At 43.4% G+C, this 21,587-nt stretch overlaps 2 protein-coding genes across 8 annotated transcripts in view; one reads left to right on the plus strand and one right to left on the minus strand.

The window, feature by feature from the left end:
* The window catches only part of LOC105886128 (UDP-glucuronosyltransferase 1A1), a 119,213-nt gene that overhangs the window by 95,708 nt on the left and 1,918 nt on the right, over positions 1–21,587 (plus strand). For 6 of the 7 annotated variants that reach the window (XM_076006063.1, XM_076006062.1, XM_076006064.1 and 3 more), the window contains exons 2-4: positions 15,993–16,124; positions 16,766–16,853; positions 17,488–17,707. In XM_076006063.1, the coding sequence (XP_075862178.1) occupies positions 15,993–16,124; positions 16,766–16,853; positions 17,488–17,707 (440 nt within the window). Of the gene's footprint in view, positions 1–9,499; positions 10,398–15,992; positions 16,125–16,765; positions 16,854–17,487; positions 17,708–21,587 lie in introns of those variants that run through there. The other variant, XM_076006060.1, reaches the window with a different exon arrangement.
* Positions 2,564–3,424, minus strand: LOC105886145 (dnaJ homolog subfamily B member 3). Its single transcript, XM_012791594.3, has one exon. The coding sequence runs from the start codon at positions 3,409–3,411 to the stop codon at positions 2,686–2,688; it is 726 nt and encodes a 241-aa protein (XP_012647048.2). The 5' UTR covers positions 3,412–3,424; the 3' UTR covers positions 2,564–2,685.

Raw genomic sequence — 21,587 nt, forward strand, 5'->3', positions numbered from 1 at the left:
GTTAAAAATAAGGAGCTCCCATTAGAAAGCACCACTTTAACAAAACTTATTTTTGAGTGAGCTAAAAGTAGAGAATAGGCTATTGCATTCAGTAATGAGGCCTTTGACTAACTCCTAAAGTGAAGTCACACTAGGTTGGTGGTGACTAAAGTTATGCTGAAAGGGCTTAAAGAAAGGTGGGAGAAGAGGAAATGAAAGGAGTCTGCATTAATTGAGAAAGTCAGATGAGAAAGTAGAATTAGAAATTCCTAGAGAAGTAGGCATATGGGTGAATGATTTCCCAGGATAGGGAAGATATCTGGAGATAGGAGAGTGGAATCAGAGGGGAAGAAGATGGATTGATCATTTTATATAGCAGTCTCCAACCTTTTTGGCACCATGGACTGTTTTCATGGAAGACAATTTTTCCCTGGGGTGGGGATGGTTTCTTGATGATTCAAGCACATTACGTTTAGTGTGTACTTTATTTCTATTATTATTACATTGTAATATATAATGAAACAATTATACAACTCACCATAGGTTGGGGACCTCTGCTTTGATAGATACTTAAAGGGACTATTCTTTCAAAGGCCTTCCATTGCGTGAGGTAAGCTGAACTAAAAACGGTTGTGTGTAGCACTCCAGCCAGGAGAAGTGTCTGGCTTTTTGGATTTTGGGATCTTGCTGAGATGGCCACAGGTCTCTAGGTCTCTTGGAGCTCAGAGGATGTGCCTCTCTCTGCCTTGTGGCTCTGTGGGAAGATGCTTGTTATTCCATGGAGGGGATCCACTGCAGGGGACTCAAGATGGTTATCTTTGCCCCAGAGGAAATGTCCTTTTTCACCACTCTGAAAAGCTTCTCAACCCTTCCATAAAAGATGAATGCCCACATACAGGCCTATAGCAGTGTGTTTTCTTGGAGGCTGAGACATTTTTAAAAGATTATCAATTTTGAAAATTCTTTAAATAAAATGCTTTATACTGCTGGAAAAGGAAATTTTCTATTTATAGCAGTACTAATCCAGTATATATCAAAACTGAATGTTGTGTTTGCCTTCAACTGGTTAAAACTAGCTAGAACTGTTAAAGACTCACGACCTCTGAGTGACCTTGTCACGCCAGACTCTTTGGTGACCACTGAACAATGGAATTTATTTTAGCCAATGGTACAGATCAAGCACACTTATTCTGCCCTATCCGGAGTGGTGGTTTCCAACACACCTAAGCATCATGAAACTGTACCTTCCTATTACTTCAAAACTCCTTTGGTCCCCCAACTTCTTTAGAAGTAAGCCCATTCCCAGCAAACTACTCAGTGAATACCTTCACAGGCGTCAGTTCCCTTGCCTGACAAGTAAATGAACTCATTTTTAATAAGCCCTGACAGTTTTATTCTGATACTTCTAGTACAGTTGGTATATAAGAAGCAAATGCCTCAGGTACCTCAGTGACTTCATTTGACAGTTCAATGACAAACTCTGTGCCCATGGGACACTGCCAGCTGACTCCCATGTCCCTGCTGTGTATTGTTTGCATGTAATCCCATGTAGATGGGACTTTCAGGACACTAAAGCATATCCAAACTCATTCACACATAGTTATAGCTTATTAATTATGTGTTCAGGCCATATGACCTTTCTGCAAAGAATTAAAAGCAAGCTGCATTTTTAGCCTGTCTAGCTTAGTTGCTCATTTGCTCTCATGCCTTATGTGAACCTTTCCTCAGAAGTGACCATGGGAAATGGGACACTTTGTGATATGGACTATCCCAAGGCAACATGCCCCAAAGATCTTCATTTGGAGCATAAACTATACCAACAGAATGGTGCTTTCTCAAATATGTGTATGATGTCTCACTCAACCAGTATTTCAGATGAAACCTGGCTTTGGTTAATCTAACTTGATCTATGTCCTTTGTGTAGCCTTATGGAAATGCTGTTTTCCATTTCAGGAGCTACCATAGTTGCAGAACCAAGAGCTGAGTACAGTCCAAATAGGCCATTAACCAACCATGTAACCATAAGGCATTTACTTGAATATTTTGCCTCAGCTTTCAGAGGGAGTATATTTCTGCTAACACTGATATCAGTCCAGTGAAAGGGATTTCAGACATCTGACTTCCAAAACTTAAGAGAATGTTTTAAGACATCAAGTTTGTGGTAATTTGTTACAGCAGCCACAGGAAACTCATACAGCCACTTTGCCAGGTTTACCTGCTTTTAAAAAGCCTGGGTTTAACATTATATTTTAACTTTTCCTGCATCACCAGCATGTATGTGCAATTAAAAGCCATCTTTATTTTAAAACATAAGTATTAATAATATATTCGTATCTTTCACCACTACATACGAAAAAATTGAAGTGAAATGATTCAGAGCAAATTACCTGGCTTATATTTCAAACAAAAAGGAAAAAGGCAAGATTCAAGGTGCTGTGGTGACATTTTGTCCTAGCATTATGAAATAATCACCATCTGCCTTGGGATTAAGTTTAATAAATAGCAAAGTGCATACAGATATTTACAACAGTTTTAAAGACAGAGGTCCTATTTTCATAGTCTCAACAATAACAACAAATAGGCATTGGCATGACGTGTTTATAAACTCTTGGGTACAGCTGTTCTGAAAGTAGAGTTTACTTGCAATCTTAAAAAAAAGTTGTGCTAGTCCCTAAAATGTGCTTTTAAGTCAAACATGGACTGGAATTACTTGGTGCCAATGCGTAGCAACTGCTCTTTGCCATTTATTATCAGGGACTTTAACTCTCCGTCTTCTTCCACTTCCACTCTTTCTTGGCCATTCTCAATAATTCTCTTGGTGGTGATTTTTTTGCCATTAACTATTTCTGTGGATGTTGACACGGACTTGAAGCTGCCTGTCCCTCCACCACCAGCAGACATGGAGAAGGAAGAAACGCTCCCATTTCCCAGGGGGCCAAAGGAAGTAAATCCTGTATCCAAAGAAGAAAACCCACCCCCAAAGACTGGAAATTCATTGAAGGTGGAGAAAAGGGATGCTGACGATCTGCTTCTGTTTCCTCGAGAGCTCCTCCGACCCCCAAAAATGTTCTCAAGCGGGTCTCCGAAGAAGTCAAACGAAAATGGGTCCTGGCCACCAAAGAACTCCCTGAAGACCTCGGCCGGGTCGCGGAAGGTGAAGATGTACTCGAAGGGGTCCTCGAAGGGCCCGCTGGCGGCGCCGCCACCACCATCCACGCCGGCCTTGCCACAGCGGTCGTAGACGTCGCGTTTCTTGGAGTCGGACAGCACCTCGTAGGCCTCAGCCACCTGTTTGAATCTCCGCTCTGCTTCCTCCTTGTTCTCAGGATTTTTGTCGGGGTGCCACTTAAGCGCCAGCTTGCGGTATGCCTTCTTGATGGCCTCGGACGAGGCCTGCCGGGGCACACCCAACACCTCGTAGTAGTCCACCATGTTGGGGCCCGCACGGCCCACCGGCCACAGAGCGGCGAGCTGCGCGGACGGCAGCCCGGGGGAGGCCCCGGAGTGCTCCGCGAGGTTGAGCCACCAGAGGGACAACCCCCTTGTGACGTAGCAGTATCTCGTTGGTCAAGGCCTGCGGCCGGGCTCCGCATCCCAGAATGCAGTGCGCCTGGCGCATGCCCAGCTCTCGAGTAGGCAGTGTCTTGTCCGACCTCGGCGTGTTGGCCCCGCCCACTAGCCCAGCACCTCCCACTAGGTCCCCGCCCACTCTAACCTCCAACCTAGCTACGGTCTCCAAATAGGGTAGAAAAGAGGGGCGTTTGTAGGGGAAAGGAGGCCAGTGACTGGCTGGCTGCCTTAGGAAATGTTTTTCTTAAAGTCCACTTTCTGTCAGAATTTCTCCTCCGCCTAGAGGAGGGATAGTGTGACCGGAATGAGTTTAGTCTGACCCTGGGCTGAAGGCCTCATTTCGTTTGTCTGGGACAGGAGTTCTCAAACGTTTTGGCCTCAGAGCCTGTATCTATCATACATACAGTGTTAGAAATTAAAACAGAATTTTAAATTCGTTGATCAATGTAATAACAATAAGACACTAACATAAATCATATACTTATGAGAAAATATGTTTTTCAAAACATTTAGTTAGAAGCATGGCATTATTTTACATTTTTATATCTCTTTTTCGTACCTGCCTTAATAGAAGAGATCTATATTCTCAAGTCTTCTTGTGCATTCACTCTATTGTGATATTATATTATTGTGTAATAACACATCACACATATAGTCTCTGGAAAACTTCATTGTACACTTATGGGAGAATGAGAATGAAAAGTTCAAAGAGTATTATTATGGAAATAGTTTTGACTTTGGAAAAGTCACCTGAAAAATTCTTGGGGGGTCCCCAGGGTTCCTTAACCCATATTTTGAGAACTGTTGGTCTGGTCTAGCATGTCAGTCCCTCAGTATCCTGTAGGGATTGGTTCCAGGATACCCCCCTGGCAACCATACCAAAATCCTTGCATGCTCAAGTCCCTTATATAAAATAGTATAGTCTTTGCATATAACCTATTCATAACGTCCCATACACTTTAAATCATCTCTAGGTTACTTACAATACTTAATACAATGTAAATTTTACATTGTAAGTATGTAATTAATACAATGCAAATTTTGTTTGCTTTTTTGAGTCTCGCTATGTTGTCGAGGGTGGGCTTGAATTCCTGAGCAAGCGATCCTCCACCTCATCCTCCCGAGTAGCTGGGACTACAGGTGTATGCCACCATGCCCAGCTCTACTGTTTTAATTTGTATTATTTTTTATTGTTGTATTGTTACTATTTATTTATTTGAATATTTTCAATCCACAGTTGGTTGAATCTGTGGGTGCAGAACCCACAGATACAGAGAGCCAGTTGTACCTGTTTTCATTTTCTTGACTGCTAAAAGGAACTCCATCCTGTTTTTAGATTCTCTCAGGGAGAAGGAAAGAAAGCACTATCCACTATAACAAATTCATTAAAACTTGTGGGACATGTTTATAGTGCTGTGGGTAAACTTGGGATGCAGTAATTTATTTCTGCATTGACACAACTGCATTGACAGTTCAATGACAAACTCTGTGCCCATGGGACACTGCCAGCTGACTCCCATGTCCCTGCTGTGTATTGTTTGCATGTAATCCCATGTAGATGGGACTTTCAGGACACTAAAGCATATCCAAACTCATTCACACATAGTTATAGCTTATTAAGTATGTGTTCAGGCCATATGACCTTTCTGCAAAGAATTAAGAGCAAGCTGCATTTTTAGCCTGTCTAGCTTAGTTGCTCATTTGCTCTCATGCCTTATGTGAAACTTTCCTCAGAAGTGACCATGGGAAATGGGACACTTTGTGATATGGACTATCCCAAGGCAACATGCCCCAAAGATCTGCTGTATCATGACCTGCTGTAGCATGTAAAACTGCTGTATCATGACCAAGATTTTCTTTTTGGCATGTCTTGACATCTGCATTCTCCTTACCTCCTCCCTATTCTTTGGCACGATATTCTTTTCTTTGCTAGATTGTGAGGCAATATACCAATAAAGATCATTTAGTTCTAAGGGGAAAATGATTAACTGATGAACATTCATCATAGAGGGCAGTAGATCTAAGGGCATGTGTTATCTTGCCAGAATAAACTGCTTAGTTTATATTGCCTCTAGTAAACATGAAGCCCTGGACTTGGCACATGGTAAGCACGCAATAAGCAATAGTAGGAAGATCAAGAATAGAGTTCAATGTGAACAAAGCAACTTGGGAACGTGCAAAGCCAGTTTGGGGAAGGGCAAGTGATTCAGAATGGCTGGCGGGTAAGGGGCAGCAGGAAGGGTCAAGCAGAAGGCTAGAGAAGGGGAATGAGCTTGGACAGATGGGATGGGGTCCATGCCAGGGGGTCTTGAGGAGAAGGCTGAGGAGTTTGAATCTTTTTCTGGGCCCTAGGGAGCTATTGACCAAGGTGTCAGAAGTGTGGGGGGGGGCAGGGTAGGGGGCTGCTGATGCCATGATTCAGAAGGGAGAAGGGACACCAGGGCTTGGGGGCTCTGAAGATTGTGGCCCTGAAACAGGACTGGAGTAGATGAGTCTGAGAGACATCCAGATTCAGCACTTGCTTGCTTTGGTATGGGATCTAGAACAAAGAAAGAGGGGAAGTCATCTCTATAGAGAAACATTTCCTGAGTGCTTACTGTCTGCAAAACCATGGACTGGCACCTTAGTGACAGCATGATTCCATAGCTGAAACCTTGCCTATAAGTAATATATATGCAGTATATATCTGTAGTCTAGTAGCAAGGACAGGCATGCAAACTGCTAAAGGATACGAGGCAGAATAAACAAAATGCTGCCGAGGTTCAAGGGAGAAGCCTTTGTTTCCCCTGGAGGGTCGTGTAGGTGATCCGCTGGGCAATAGACATGTTTATGTTGGTCCTTCAGTTTAGTAGCAATCCCCTCCATTCTGACCCTATCAAAGGGACTATGACTGTGCCTAGTGGTGGGCAATTAACTCCTGGCTTCAGCTTAAAAGGAAAGCACCTCCTAATGCGATTCAACACTTTTGTGGATACATCAGTGGCCCCAAAGCAAAACTGCATTGCTGCTCTGGTCTTAGATTCCTCTGCCACCAGAGCACATCTCCCCCTGCCTTACAAGTTCCTCGTTGTGAGTCTTTCTCTTTCCTTTGGACCCTTCCTTGCAGGGACCATTTCTAACTTGGCTTTCTGGCCCTGGCTTCTAGCATAGTGCCTGGCACACAGTAGGGCTCACATGTTCCATAAATATTTGGTGAACAAGGGAATTTGCAATGGATTTTGCATTCTGTGTCTGCTCTGGTCCCAGGAAAGAGATTTATTGGATTGCTTAGAGGCGGTTCTGTCATAATGCATGAGAGTGAACATGGATTGCCTGCTTTTCAGGTTAGTAAATAACATTCTCTGGGCAGGGCAGAGTTGTGGCCCCAAACCATCCAGGTACATAGCAGCCTCAAAAAGGTTGGAGGCTCTGCGTGATGCAGGAAAGTCATAAAATCATTGCAGTGGTGACCATATGTGATTACAGAACCTTTGCTCCCTGTAATCAGCACATGAACTTTCATGACATTGAGACTTTGGAAGAATTATCATCCTTAAAGTTTAAATTGGACTGTGAATTTCAGATTTGCAGATAAGGACACGACAAAGAGTGAAAGCTACATCTTTTGCTACGTCTTTTCTGTTCATCCAGAATCTGGGTCTTAAAGAATGAATTGTGCTTGGGTGTGGGGAGGAACTTCAGAGTGCTTGTGTGTGCACACACGTGTGTGTACCTGTACAGAGGCACATGTAACACTGGAGGTCTACTGAAGAAGGATGGTGGTCCAGGGAAAGGGGACTCTAAGCCCCAGAATGAGAGGCAATTTTAAGTGCCTTTTCACATGTCCATAGGAAAGCAAAGCTTTCAAGTTAGCAGTTTCTCCTTGACCCTCCAAGCACATCCCCGAGTATGGGTGGCCAGTAATGTGCATGGTGAGAATGTGAGTTCTGTGCTTTCATCCTGAGATTGTATAGAACACAGTGGATCCCAAAAGAAAAGAATGAAATGCTCGGTTCTGCCTGCACTCTGGCTTGCCTTTTCTTCAAGAGGGGACATTTCTGTGCAGCAACTACCATACTTGTCCCCTGATCCTTCGCTTGGTCTCCCCGGCACCTGTTGGTGCTGGGCATGGCTGTGCGAGCACCTTCTCCTTGGCCTCGAAGTCCTGCTATCTGCCTTCTCTCCGTTTATTTTGACTGCGTAATGACTGTGGGGATCACAGCTTTTCTTCTGACTTCTAACTGATTTTAAATTTCAACCAGGGGTTGACGCACCCTTGTCTGGGTGCTACTAGAGGCCGTGGGGGGTTGTTGTTAAGAGCAGGGCTTCTAGGCAGGGACACTCAGGGCCTTGGACTCAAATCTTCCACTCAGTCAATACAGGACTAATACAGGACTGTATTGGCAAATCTCCTTGCCTCCCTCAGTCTCCATGCCTTTGTTTGTAAAATGGGAAAAAATAGTTTCCACCTTTGCAGGACAGTTGTAAGGGACTACATAAGACACGTTGTCAAGCGCTTAGTGCAACACGAGGCACGTAGCACAGCCTCAGTAAGGACAGATTCGTATTACTCCCCTCTCTCCTTTGCCTCCATCTCGGTCATCAGAACTTCCCAAAGTATCTTATTTCTCCCGGCCCTTGGGCAGGTGTAATGAGTACAGTTTAACTTGTTTCAGTTTGTGTATCTATTCGGTTTCCCATTTAGAGAATGTTCTCTCACTGTCTCTCGGAGTGAATCCAGATCCGTCTCTGGGGAAGACGTCTGTGCACGGGGACTCAGTGAGTCTCCCTTCCCAGGCATTCTCTGCCCCCAAATGCCTCCCTACCTCTCCCCCCATTCACCTCCTTCTTAGCTTGGTTCACAATCTTCAAGTCCCTGTTTATCAGTTTCAACTGTGCATCCGTCCGTCTTGATGGAACATTGAACTCCGTGGAGGCAAGCTACTCCTCTGTGGGGGGCTCAAGACCACGCGCTGGGAATACATGAATCAAAAAATGACGCGAGTGGTCAGGCCAAGCCTGGAGGGAGCTGCAGGGAAGGATGCTCTTAAAGCCTTCTGTGGGCCAAAGGCGGGGCTGCCACGTCCTGTTCTTTTCTTTCTAAAGGGCTTTCTGAAAGGCTTTCTGATCTGTTCCTGAAAAGGAAGTCTAATTTGCCACTGCACAGTGAAGGAGTGAAGGATGTGCCATCCTCAAATAGGCCGGATTGGAATATTGACGATTTTGAGTTGAAAACATTGGAGAAATTGTAGTTTCAGAAAGAGCAAGCCACAAAGATTTCGTACCAGGGTGAGAAAATAGTTCTTATCACTTGAGACTTGGAGCTCCAGGCTGCAATGGACCCCAGTAAACGTACTTAATGACATAAACTTTACCCCTCCCATGTATCTCCTAGTAGTTACTCCCCTAGAAAATTTACTGCCCTTAGCTAGATTTTCTTTGTCTTGTCATTTCTTCTCAAATTTATTGTTCTTTATCTAAAAAAGATAAAAGTGTTTTGCTTTGGCTACCTCTTCAGAATTCATGCTTTTGTGAAGACCCGCGTGTACATGTAAAACTGACAAAATGTGTCTTCTTTTCTCTTGTTCATCTACTTGGTGTCAATTTGGTTTCTAGACCCAGGTGAAGAGCCCACGAAGAGCTAAGAAGGGGGTTGGAGGTGATCTCTGGCTCCCCAATAAATAGTCCTTTTTGCTCTCTGGTAACATTTCTTGGCTCTTGGAAATACTGATTCAATGGATCCAGAAGTGCTGGAAGCACTTGGCTTTCTGTGTTCACGCAAGAATGTGATCCCTTCACGCGAGAAGGGATTCCAGCCAGTTCCGCTAGGGTGGCCTATGAAGTAGCCCAGTAAAGCTCCACCCTCTTTATCTCCGAGAGCAGACTTCCTGCTCTCTTTGTGGACTCCAGTCATGTGATGCAATCAAACATTAACTTGGTGCATAGATTGGTTCTTGTGACATGCAAGTAGGAGAGGGCACACCTCTGGCAGGAGCAAAGGTGCCATGGTGGCGGGGTCCCAAGGCTGCCGCCCGCTCGTCCTGGGCCTGCTGCTGTCTGCGCTCGGGCCAGCTGTGTCCCAGGCTGGGAAGGTGTTGATGGTCCCCTTGGATGGCAGCCACTGGCTGAGCACCGTTGGGGTCATCCGGCAGCTGCAGCAGAGAGGACATGAAATAGTGGTCCTAGCTCCTGAGGCCTCCGTGCAGATCAAAGAAGGAGCATTTTACACCATGAAGAGGTACCCTGTGCCATTCCGAAGGGAGGACCTGGTTGCGTCTTTTGTTGATCTTGGGCATAGCGTTTTTGAGAATGCTCCTTTCTTACAGCGTGTGGTCGAAACGTACAAGAGAGTCAAAGCTAACTCTGCTCTGCTTTTGTCTGGCTGTTCCCACCTACTGCACAACAAGGAGCTCATGGCCTCCCTGGCAGAAAGCAGCTTCGATATTGTATTGACAGACCCTTTCCTTCCCTGTGGCCCCATCGTGGCCCAGTACCTGGCTCTGCCTACTGTATACTTCTTGAATGCATTGCCGTGCAGCCTGGACTTTGAGGCTACTCAGTGCCCCAACCCATTGTCCTATGTGCCCAGGCCCATGTCCTTTAACTCAGACCGCATGACCTTCCTGCAGCGGGTGAAGAACATGCTCATTGCCTTGACGGAGAACTTTCTGTGCAGTGTGGTTTATTCTCCGTACGCGATACTTGCCTCGGAAGTCCTTCAGAGAGATGTGACTGTCCAGGACCTTTTGAGCTCTGCATCTATCTGGCTGTTGAGAAATGACTTTGTGAATAATTACCCCAGGCCCATCATGCCCAATATGGTTTTTGTTGGTGGGATCAACTGCCTTCACAAAAACCCACTATCCCAGGTGTGTATTTGAGGGGAAACTTTCCATGTGTATATTTTTACAAATGTAATACTTTGGATAGATTGACTTGCCCCAGATATATGCTGAAACAGCATGCTGAGATAGTTTGCAATGCCTTCTTTTGTTAATTTCTAACTCACAAGTCTTCTAGGCATGAGTTCATCTGTCTTTGGTACCATTTCCTATATTATTTCTTTGTATCCAAGAGTTTGGAAAAGGATGCTTTGGGCATTTTATTCTGTGTGCTCCGGTGGATAGTAATCAGTTAGAAGCAACAAGTGTTAAATGTCATAAGCACAGAGCACTGAATCTGGGGCATGTGGCAGAAAACTAAAATATGTGGCATGTACCTTGCCCTGGGTTGGGTCACGCTTGCAAAATTCAAGACTGATGAAATAGTTCTTTGGCATCTATATATCCTGGCAAGGTAAGTTGCCTTTGTGGACCTGGTTAAAGCTCCAGTTTCTAGTTATTCTAATAGGAAGCTAGGTACTGCAGTCCCTTCCGTTCTGAGTGAATCATAAGACAGTCAGGTTCTGACATTGGGCGGAAAGATCACGAGTCTCATTCCCTGAAATGCTAACATGTTAATTTTTCCCCTATAGGATTTGAAGTATGAAAGAGTAGCATTCACATACTTTTCTAAGTCTGAGCAGAGATGACAGAGAGTAACAGGAGAGACTCCTCCACGTGGAGGGTTAGGGAAGGGCTCTCCAAGGAGGTGACATTTTAGTGGGCATTCATTCATTTATTCTTCAAAGATCGGCTGAGGACTTACTGGTAGCCCAGGCACTGCCCAGGTGCTGAGTCTGGCTCCTGCTAAAGGGCTGCTATCATCCTTTGAGAGCACTGGACCTTATTTCCAGCATTCTTCCAATGCAATTCATATTTTAAATGATCATGTAATTGTCATGGCAAAGAGAAATTTGGGGTGGCAGAAAGAACAACAAGTGAGAAAAGAGGCAGCAGGTTGATGCCTGCACCCCACTGCCGTGTGACCAGATTCTCCTTCTGTGGGGCTTTGAGTCCTCATCTATAGCGTGGAGCGGGATGTGATGACCCTCCAAAATCTCCTGGCTCTAAGATTCTGATGCTCCATGGCCTGTTGGACAAGTGTGTGTTTGATAGTGTCGACTGGTTAAGAAAGAAGAAAGTGTTCCTGATTTTCTAAAAGCAAGATGCAAAAACCTGACAGTATAGAAAACCATTAATGATTCTCTTGCAGAGAGAAGAAAAGCAATAGGTAAAGTATCATCAAACCAATGGGCATATCTCAGATCAAAGGAAAGAAATCTAGTCAGTATGTCTGAATTAGAAAGGCATTAAAGAGAAATAGTTTTGGCATCATTATGAAGGATTTGAAAGAAAACAATTGTGTCTCACATTCATTTTGAAATTTAAACCTTTGGAGAGATGCATGCATGATGGAACTTCCAATAGAAACGGAAGGACTTGTCTACAGAGCTACACGGACCTTCCACAGTTAGACTGGCCTTCTGTCTGTTCCTGAGACATTCCAAAATCTTACCCAGTTCTGGATCCTTGAACATGCTGCTTCTTCCAACTGGGATGCTGTTCCCTGAATTTGTTGCGGGTCTGCCTTCTCATTTTTCGGGTCAGTTTAAACATCACTTCCTCGTGCAGTGGTCCTCTGGAACACAGCATTCTGGGCAGTTGCCTTCCCAGCATATCTGGTACCGCAGTCTTATCGTTTAGATAATTGTTCAGGGACTGTCTGCTCCACAGCATGAGCCACGTGGGGGCGTGCGCAACTTTGTGTTAATCATGTCTGCCGTGTGCTGCGTCCTCAATACCTGCCAATGGGTCTGCGTGTGCTTAGTGTCCCATAAATGCCAGCACCTAAGGCATATATTAGTCGCTCGCCAAATGTTTATTAAATGAATGAATGAGAAAAAAGGGGTGTGAACTGGGGGCTAGTTACTGGATAGATAGTAATCTCTAACAGTTCTTTATACTCCTACAATTGCATACAAGCATATATACACATACAGAATTTTGTTCTTGCTTTTTCTACATAACAGGGTAACAATATATCCCCACTGCTCACTTACCAATAAGTCATGGATATCACTCCAGTTCTAAATATTGTACCTATTTATTTTTTTTAACTACAAAATAGTACATCAAAGTATTTCATAGTATTTCATGGTATTTGTGTACCAAGGTTTATTCTGCTAGCTATCTAATCTAGTTCCCCAGAGAGGAACATTAAAATTTGTACTCCAGGATTTTTTATTGTTGTGACTTCAAACACTACCTTAACAAATATCAAACATTTTGTGGTTTTCTTAATATTCTGTTTCTTTCTTATTTTTCTTAAGTGTGTTGCAGTTTTTGGAATGTGTATTTTTCCCATTTCTATATCTAGCTGATTATTGATTCACTGTTCAGCCATCCCTCCAAAATACTTATTTGCATACTTCAAAAAAAATTAGCACACAGTCATTTGCTGATAAAGGAATTTTGGTATCTTTTGTTGTAAATTCCATGCCAAATATGAGTGCTATTGAATTCACTAGAATCTCTAAAAACATGAGGATTCCTGTGCTGCTGTTGATTTTAATGGAAAATGATTTTTATTTCATAATTTTGTGTTATGTTTGCCATTGTTTTCTAGCAAATAGTCTTTATTGATTTAAATGATTTTCTTTTTTAGCGGCTGCTGAACTTTATCAATTGTCTTTCTAACATTTATTGATATAATCATACCCCTTCCCTCATAAATTTGTCTAAGTGGTGAATTGTATCGACTACATGTTGGTTGATGCCTTGTTTGGTGCAAACTGGCTTAGGTGTGAAAGTATTGTTCCTGGGACTTTCCAAAATCTTACCTAATGGTAACCTTCTTTGTCTTTCTTATTTAATGTTTTAATCTGAAATTCCACTTTTGTGATATTAATATCGCCACTCCTGTATTAATTTTGTTTACATTTCCCTAGTACCTCTTTAGTGCCCCTTCCTTGTCCCTTGTCTTCTTCTTTTGTTTTTTTCTTTTTAAACAACAGGGAGCTTTTTTTTTTTTTTTTTTAAGAGATGGGGTCTCACTTTATGGCCAGGCTGGAGTGCAGTAGCATGACCACAGCTCACTGAATCCTTCACTCCTGGGCTCAAGTGTCCTCTCGTCTCAACCTCCTGAGTAGCTGGGACTAGAGGCATGCACCACCATGCCCAGTGAACTTCTTAAAATTTTTGGTAAAGGCAGGGTCTTGCTCTGTTGCCCAAGCTGGTCTTGAACTCCTGGCCTCAAGTGATCCTCCTGTCTCAGCCTCCCGAGTCACTGGGATTACAGGTGTAAGCCACCATGCCTGGCTCAGAGCTGATATTTTTAATCTGGTCAGAAAGATTGCTTTAATATGTTAATTTTGCCTGTTTTAATATAAAAGATTGATAGATTTGATAGTAAAGCTCCCAATTTATTTTATGTTTAGCTTGCCATTTTCCCTTTTCCTGAATTTTGCTGGTTGGTCAAGTTATGACTTATTTTCTCTTTTCCCCTTTGTTAATTAAAGAGCTCCTCTGCACTTCCCTTCCTCTAGTGGTGATGGTCCTATCCTCAACACTCTTGGCAAAAGTCCTGCACTCTAAGAATAAAGATAAAACCTTTGTTCCATAAAGAAAGTCCATAGAGAAAGCAGGACTGGGCATTGGACATGTCTTTGGTGTGTCTGAAAGAAAAAAAGATAATGGAAGGACAGTAAGAGAAAAGAAATGAAACTCAAGAATTCCAAGATGTCATTCCCCTGGCAGGATGAGAGACCATGCCTGGAGCTAGCAGCGATTCAGCCGTGATAGCCGCACGTTGGGTGTGAGAAAAATAGCCAAACTGAAGGTCTGTGAGGACAGAGACTTGGAGATGGTGGGGAGAAGGAAGTTTGGGAAGTACGTGTGGGCACTCAGAGCACATGACGATGAAGTGACAGCTGCCCAGTGCGTTGTCTAAGTGCCACCTGAGGATTCTGAAACGATAGATATTAGGGAAGGAAAAATCTAATAAAAAGCCTGAACTAAAGATAATGAACTCTCAGTAAAACTTAGGAGCTATTTTAAAGGCCTCATCTTGAGTGAGGAAGTCTCACCAGCGTGGGGAAATCCTTTCCCTCAGCTGGGTCCCCCACTTCTTGGAAGGGGGCCAATGGTGGGGAACCGAGGGTTATTTCCAGTCAACACCTTTCGTCACTCTTTGGCCATTCCAGGGGCTGTGAAGTGGGGATGAGGTTTAGGGCAAGTTTTGCCAAGCAGGGGATGGACCTCACCCTAACTGAGTCCGGTGAGAGCTGGCCCAGGGTCGGGCGTTGGCCACAGTAACACCACCTCTGCAGTTTGCCCTGGGAAGATCCGTAGATGAACTTCCGTGCCATTTAAATTTTAGCGACGTCCTGCTATTTAGCTTTGGGTGTTTGTGGGCCTGCGGGTTCAGTTCTGTACGCATCACGTCCTGCTGGCTGCTGAGTGTGTGTGGGAGGGTGTGCAAGGAGGGCAAATAGACTCTGCCCTTTCCAGACGAGGTTGCGAGGGCGAGTGTGAGAATGGGTTTCCTGAAGGAGCGAAGGTCCCGGCAGGTGTAGGTAAGCCATTTACCATCACTCTGTACAGAGAGCTTAAAGGGCACTTGGCAACGAGCCGTCTCCCCCCAGGAGAGGGGGAGAGGGAAAGGGAATGTGGTGTGGATGCCAAGGAGGGAGGACTTCAGAAAAACCGTCCTCTGGATGTTCTTGCCACGAACCCAAAGGCAGCGTGGGGCCGGAGAGGATGACCCTGGCTCCTGGCCTCTCAGAGGAGCCCAGTGGAAAAGCCCAGGACACAGCTGCTGTGAACCAGGGGGCTCGAGAGGGCCTGGGGCCGGCGAGGGTGGGTGGGACAGTGGGCTCGCCGCAGGGGAAGGCTGGCCAGTGCTTGGGCTTTCCTGGTCGTGTCCCAAATCGAGCTTGGCAGGAGTCCTGCTGTTCAAACCGTGTATGCTGAGCCCTGTCAGAAGTCTCCTATATCTCACATCTAGGTGACCGATGTCCTGGTTTGGCCAGAACTGTCTAGGTTTTAGCACCGGAAGTCCCATGTCCCAGGGAACGCCTCAGTTCGGGGCAGGCCCTACTACATCACACGATTTTATTAGTGCCCTCGGTAATCTCTGGAGACATACAAGACCATTTGGGAGACTCTAGGGGGGTTGTAAATGAGATCGCTAATAATCTACAGTTGGGAAACAATTACCATATTTATGCTCTGCTGCTTCCTCTAAGTGGAGTTACCACTGTGTGTGTGTGTGTGTGTGTGCGCGCGCACACACACGGGCATGCAGGCGTCTATGCTTTCCTTCTGGAAAATCCGCACATTATCTGGATTCTGCATCTCAAGGAAGAACAGAAAACCCTGCGAGCAAGAAGCCCTCCTCCTTCGGAAGCGATTAAGGGAGGGAGAAATACTATAAAACTCACACACTGATAATTCTTTGCTCTACCTCACACAAACACACCTTTAATCCCACAAAGAGGAAGATACCTAATTCATAGTTTAATGTATATAGTCACCAAAGAATATGAGGAAAAAACTAACTGGAAATTTCTCTTCTGGCTCTAGGAATTTGAAGCTTACATAAAGGCTTCTGGAGAACATGGAATTGTGGTTTTCTCTTTGGGATCAATGGTCTCAGAGATTCCAGAGAAGAAAGCTATGGACATTGCTGATGCTTTGGGCAAAATACCTCAGACGGTAAGAAGATTCTATCCCATTTCTTCATTTCTATCTTCACAGGAGTTCCAACCCCAGACTGCCAGTATCTAGATTCACTCAATTTGTTGGAACTGGAGATTTGGGGTTTTCTCTGGCACTTCCCAGCTATTCATGCAAGGTTCTTTCTTTTGCAGTTTAACTCTCAAATATTCGGTTAAACCATAGTCCACCTCACTGGGAAGTCTCATTTTCTCTGAGAGACTCGAAAGTGTATTAAGGAGAATTCATTTGCAAATAAAATAACCAGGTATTGTTTCTTCCTATTAAATAGGAATATTTCTCCAAAAAGCTGTTGGTTAGGGTGCTGGATTTATTTCTTATGTTTCTGCTTTTATAGTTTTTCATCCACTCATTTTATTACAAAAACTTTCCCTTAAAATGCAGAAAAGTGAAAAAATCATCAGTGCATGGCTTGATGAATTTTCACAAATTCATATAGTCAAGCCTCCGAAACAAGGCACAAAATTTTGCCAGCCCCCAGAAGCCTTCTTAGCTACTAAACCTCCCAGTCTTGTAAAGGTTATGCATGTTGACAGGACTCACTTTCAAGCTACTATGGTGCATTTTTAAAAACAATATTATGCTCTTACTTTAAACTCTGTTCTTTCTGCCCCTGCAAGGTCCTGTGGCGTTACACTGGAACTCGGCCGTCGAATCTCGCAAACAACACGATACTTGTCAAGTGGTTACCCCAAAATGATCTGCTTGGTATGTTGGGACGATTTGATAATTAAGTCAAACCAGGGTTACATTAAGAAAATGGCTAAGGCACAACTGTTTTTTTTTTTTTTTTTGAGACAGAGTCTCGCTTTGTGGCCCAGGCTAGAGTGAGTGCCCTGGCGTCAGCCTAGCTCACAGCAACCTCAATCTCCTGGGCTCAAGCAATCCTGCTGCCTCAGCCTCCCAAGTAGCTGGGACTACAGGCATGCGCCACCATGCCCGGCTAATTTTTTTTATATATATTAGTTGGCCAATTAATTTCTTTGTATTTATAGTAGAGACGGGGTCTTGCTCTTGCTCAGGCTAGTTTCGAACTCCTGACCTTGAGCAATCCGCCCGCCTCGGCCTCCCAGAGTGCTAGCTAGGATTACAGGTGTGAGCCACCACACCTGGCCAGACACAACTTTTCTAAAGAATTGTTTAGCTTGGAAATATTATGGCCAACATATCCTACATTGCTTTTTATCTAGTAGGGTATCCCAACCCACAGTTTCTTCTGCAGAATTCTGTAAGGGCCAAATGTGGATGACACTTAGTCCTTAGAGTACTTTCAGAACATGGACACCGTCACACTGAAACTCAGAGACTTGACCGCTGGCATCCTCCCTATTTTGCATCTCAGGTCACCCGAAGACTCGTGCCTTTATCACCCATTCTGGCTCCCACGGTATTTATGAAGGAATCTGCAATGGCGTGCCCATGGTGATGATGCCCTTGTTCGGCGATCAGATGGACAATGCGAAGCGCATGGAGACTAGGGGCGCTGGAGTGACCCTGAATGTCCTTGAAATGACTTCTGCAGATTTAGAAAATGCCCTAAAAACAGTCATCAATGACAAAAGGTAAGAGAGAATGTATGGAAAATTACTTCCTGTACTTCGGCCATAGCATTCATGAAAAATACTCAAATATGAAAAAAAAATCTAAAAGTCTGGGCTTAATACATAAGATAATTTGGGGATTATTATTATTATTATTATTTACTACATAAAAAGATCCTTTAGTTCCTGTATAATTTTTTAAAATTTTATTTCCCTGGGAAATTTAAAACTCCAACTTATAAAAAAAGTCACCAATATAGACATCTGATCTATAAGTTTCTGCATAGAAAGAAATATTCCACTTTAAGAAGCATGGTGTCCATAAGATAAGGAAAAATCCAGGAGCTTAGAAGCACAGCTTTTCCCAACACTAGAACCTGTGAGAAGTTTTATCCCTGGGCTTTTACAAATGGGGGAATCACGAGATATCACAAAGGCTTAGAATAAAAGCAAAGGCAAATTTCTCCAAATGTGGCCCTGAAAACTGTTCAGAAGGCAAAAGTCATCAGATCAAACGATCTGTGCATGAAATTGAGTGCATTACTGTCACGCTGCTTACTGCTAATAGGTTGATTCAAGCCTTATGGGAAGAAGTGATGGCCAGTGATGGATTTCACTGAACCATAGTATGTGCATGCATGCATGTGCATTTGTTGTGTGTGTGCGTGTGCACATGTATGTGTGTGGAAGAAGAGGACACATGTACCTGTGCATGCATGTATTTGTGTGTGCACATGTGTCTGTGAGAGTGTCGGGCACCCTCTCCCATGGTTACTTCCTTTAGAGAGGGGCAGCGGTTGGGAGGACAGATGGGAAAAGCTGGAGTGTGTTGGGATGGGGCGAGGCAAACGGGGAGAACTGATGCTTGACTTCCAGCCTTTGAGGGGTTACTCTGTGTGTGGTGCCACTGAATAAAAGGGAAAAGTCCACATGACCTCAGAGCCAGGTGCCCAGGGTGCTGGGTGGTGTGGGTCCCATCCCGTCCCTCCAGCGTCTGCTCTGACGGTCTCAGAGCCACGCTGTGCTGCTCACACATCAAGACCATTAGGACCCAGCTTTTCTCCATGTGCTGACAAAACTCCTTCTTGAAGTTCATATTATTAATATAATTTTGATACTGTGTATAGATAACTACTTGTAAAATAAAAATGACTTGGTAGCAGTTCTTTTGTATCTTATTTTTTTTTTTTTTTTTTATTTTGGCATATTATGGGGGTACAGATTTTAAGGTTTCAATAAATGCCCATTTCCCCCCCTCCCCCCAAAAGTCTGAGTCTCCATCATGACCATCCCCCAGATGGTGCACATCTCACTCACTATGTATGTATATACCCGCCCCCCTCCCCCCTCCCACCTGCCCAATACCCTATTACTGTAGCACCTATGTGTCCACTTAGGTGCTACTCAGTTAATACCAGTTTGCTGGAGAATATATCTGGTGCTTGTTTTTCCATTCTTGGGATACTTCACTTAGTAGTATGGGTTCCAGCTCTAACCAGGAAAATATAAGGTGTGCTATATCACCATTGTTTCTTAGAGCTGAATAGTACTCCATGGTGTACATATACCACATTTTATTAATCCATTCTTTGATTGATGGGCACTTGGGCTGTTTCCACAGCCTTGCAATTATGAATTGTGCTGCTATAAACATTCGAGTGCAGGTGTCTTTTTTGTAGAGTGTCACTGGATCATTTGGGTAGATGCCCAGCAATGGGATTGCTGGATCAAATGGTAGATTCACTTGTATCGCTTTAAGGTATCTCCATATTGCTTTCCACAGAGGTTGAACTAGTTTGCAGTCCCACCAGCAGTGTAGGAGTGTTCCTCTCTCTCCGCAACCACGCCAGCATTTATTGTTTGGAGATTTGTTGATAAAGGCCATTCTCACTGGGGTTAAGTGATATCTCATTGTGGTTTTGATTTGCATTTCCCTGATGATTAGAGATGTTGAGCATTTCTTCATATGTTTGTTGGCCATTCTTCTGTCTTCTTTAGAAAAATTTCTGTTCAAGTCCTTTGCCCACTTTTTAATGGGGTTATTTGATTTTTTCTTCCTAATTTTCGTGAGTTCTAAGTATATTCTAGTTATCAGTCCCTTATCGGATGCATAGGATGCAAAAATTTTCTCCCATTCTGTAGGTTGTCTGTTTACTTTCATGACTATTTCTTTGGCTGTGCAGAAGCTTTGTAGTTTGATCATGTCCCATTTATTTATTTTTGTTGCTGCTGTGATTGCCTTTGGGGACTTCTTCATAAACTCTTTGCCCAGGCCGATGTCTAGGAGAGTGTTTCCAACTTTTTCCTCTAGAGTTCTAATAGTTTCATATCTTAGGTTTAAGTCTGTTATACGGAAACCTCCCCGACACCTTTTATGAAGCGAATATTACTCTGATACCAAAACCAGGAAAGGATGCAACAAAAAAAGAAAACTACAGACCAATATCCCTAATGAATATAGATGCAAAAATTCTCAACAAAATCTTAGCTAACCGAATCCAGACACTTATCAAAAAAATAATCCACCACGACCAAGTGGGCTTCATCCCAGGGATGCAGGGATGGTTCAACATACGTAAATCTATAAATGCAATTCACCACATCAACAGAAGCAAAAACAAAGACCACATGATTCTTTCAATAGATGCAGAAAAAGCTTTTGACAAAATTCAACACCCTTTCATGATACGAACACTTAAGAAAATAGGCATAGAAGGGACATACCTAAAAATGATACAAGCCATATATGACAGACCCGTAGCCAACATCATACTGAATGGGGAAAGACTGAAATCATTCCCACTTAGAACTGGAACCAGACAAGGCTGCCCACTATCTCCACTTCTATTCAACATAGTGCTGGAAGTCTTGGCTACAGCAATCAGACAGGAAAATGGAATCAAAGGTATCCAAATAGGGGCAGAAGAGATCAAACTTTCACTGTTTGCTGATGATATGATATTGTATCTAGAAAACCCCAAGGATTCAACCAAGAAACTCCTGGAACTGATCAATGAATTTAGTAAAGTCTCAGGATACAAAATTAATACACAGAAATCAGAGGCATTCATATACGCCAACAACAATCTAATTGAGAACCAAATCAAAGACTCAATTCCCTTCACAATAGCAACAAAGAAATTAAAGTACCTAGGAATATATTTAACCAAAGAGGTAAAAGACCTCTACAGGGAGAACTATGAAACACTGAGGAAGGAAATAGCAGAGGATGTAAACAGATGGAAATCCATACCATGCTCGTGGATCGGCAGACTCAATATCGTCAAAATGTCTATACTACCCAAACTGATCTACAGATTCAATGCAATACCTATTAAAATCCCATCAGCATTCTTCACAGATATAGAAAAAATAATTTTACGCTTCGTATGGAACCAAAGAAGACCCCGAATATCAAGAGCAATTCTAGGCAACAAAAACAAAATGGGAGGCATTAATATGCCAGATATTAAACTATACTACAAAGCTGTAGTAATTAAAACAATATGGTATTGGCACAAAAACAGGAATATTGACCAGTGGAACAGATGTGAGAATCCTGATATAAAACCATCCTCATATAGCCGTCTCATCTTTGACAAAGCAGACAAAAACATACGCTGGGGAAAAGAATCCCTCTTCAATAAATGGTGCTGGGAAAACTGGATAGCCACCTGTAGAAGGCTAAAACAGGACCCACACCTTTCACCTCTCACAAAAACCAACTCACGCTGTATCTTATTTTTTTAAAACACAAATCAATCAGCTGAAGTTGCTAGCTTACTTCATCTATTCATTTTCGAGCCATCTCTATCTCACTGTGGATCACCATGTTTCCAGAACTCTAAGCTGGGACTGTACCTACACAAAATAGAGAGAAATGGGAAATTTTCAAACAGCT

This window comes from Microcebus murinus, chromosome 8, assembly GCF_040939455.1.
Source record: "Microcebus murinus isolate Inina chromosome 8, M.murinus_Inina_mat1.0, whole genome shotgun sequence".
Taxonomy (NCBI): Eukaryota; Metazoa; Chordata; class Mammalia; order Primates; family Cheirogaleidae; genus Microcebus; species Microcebus murinus.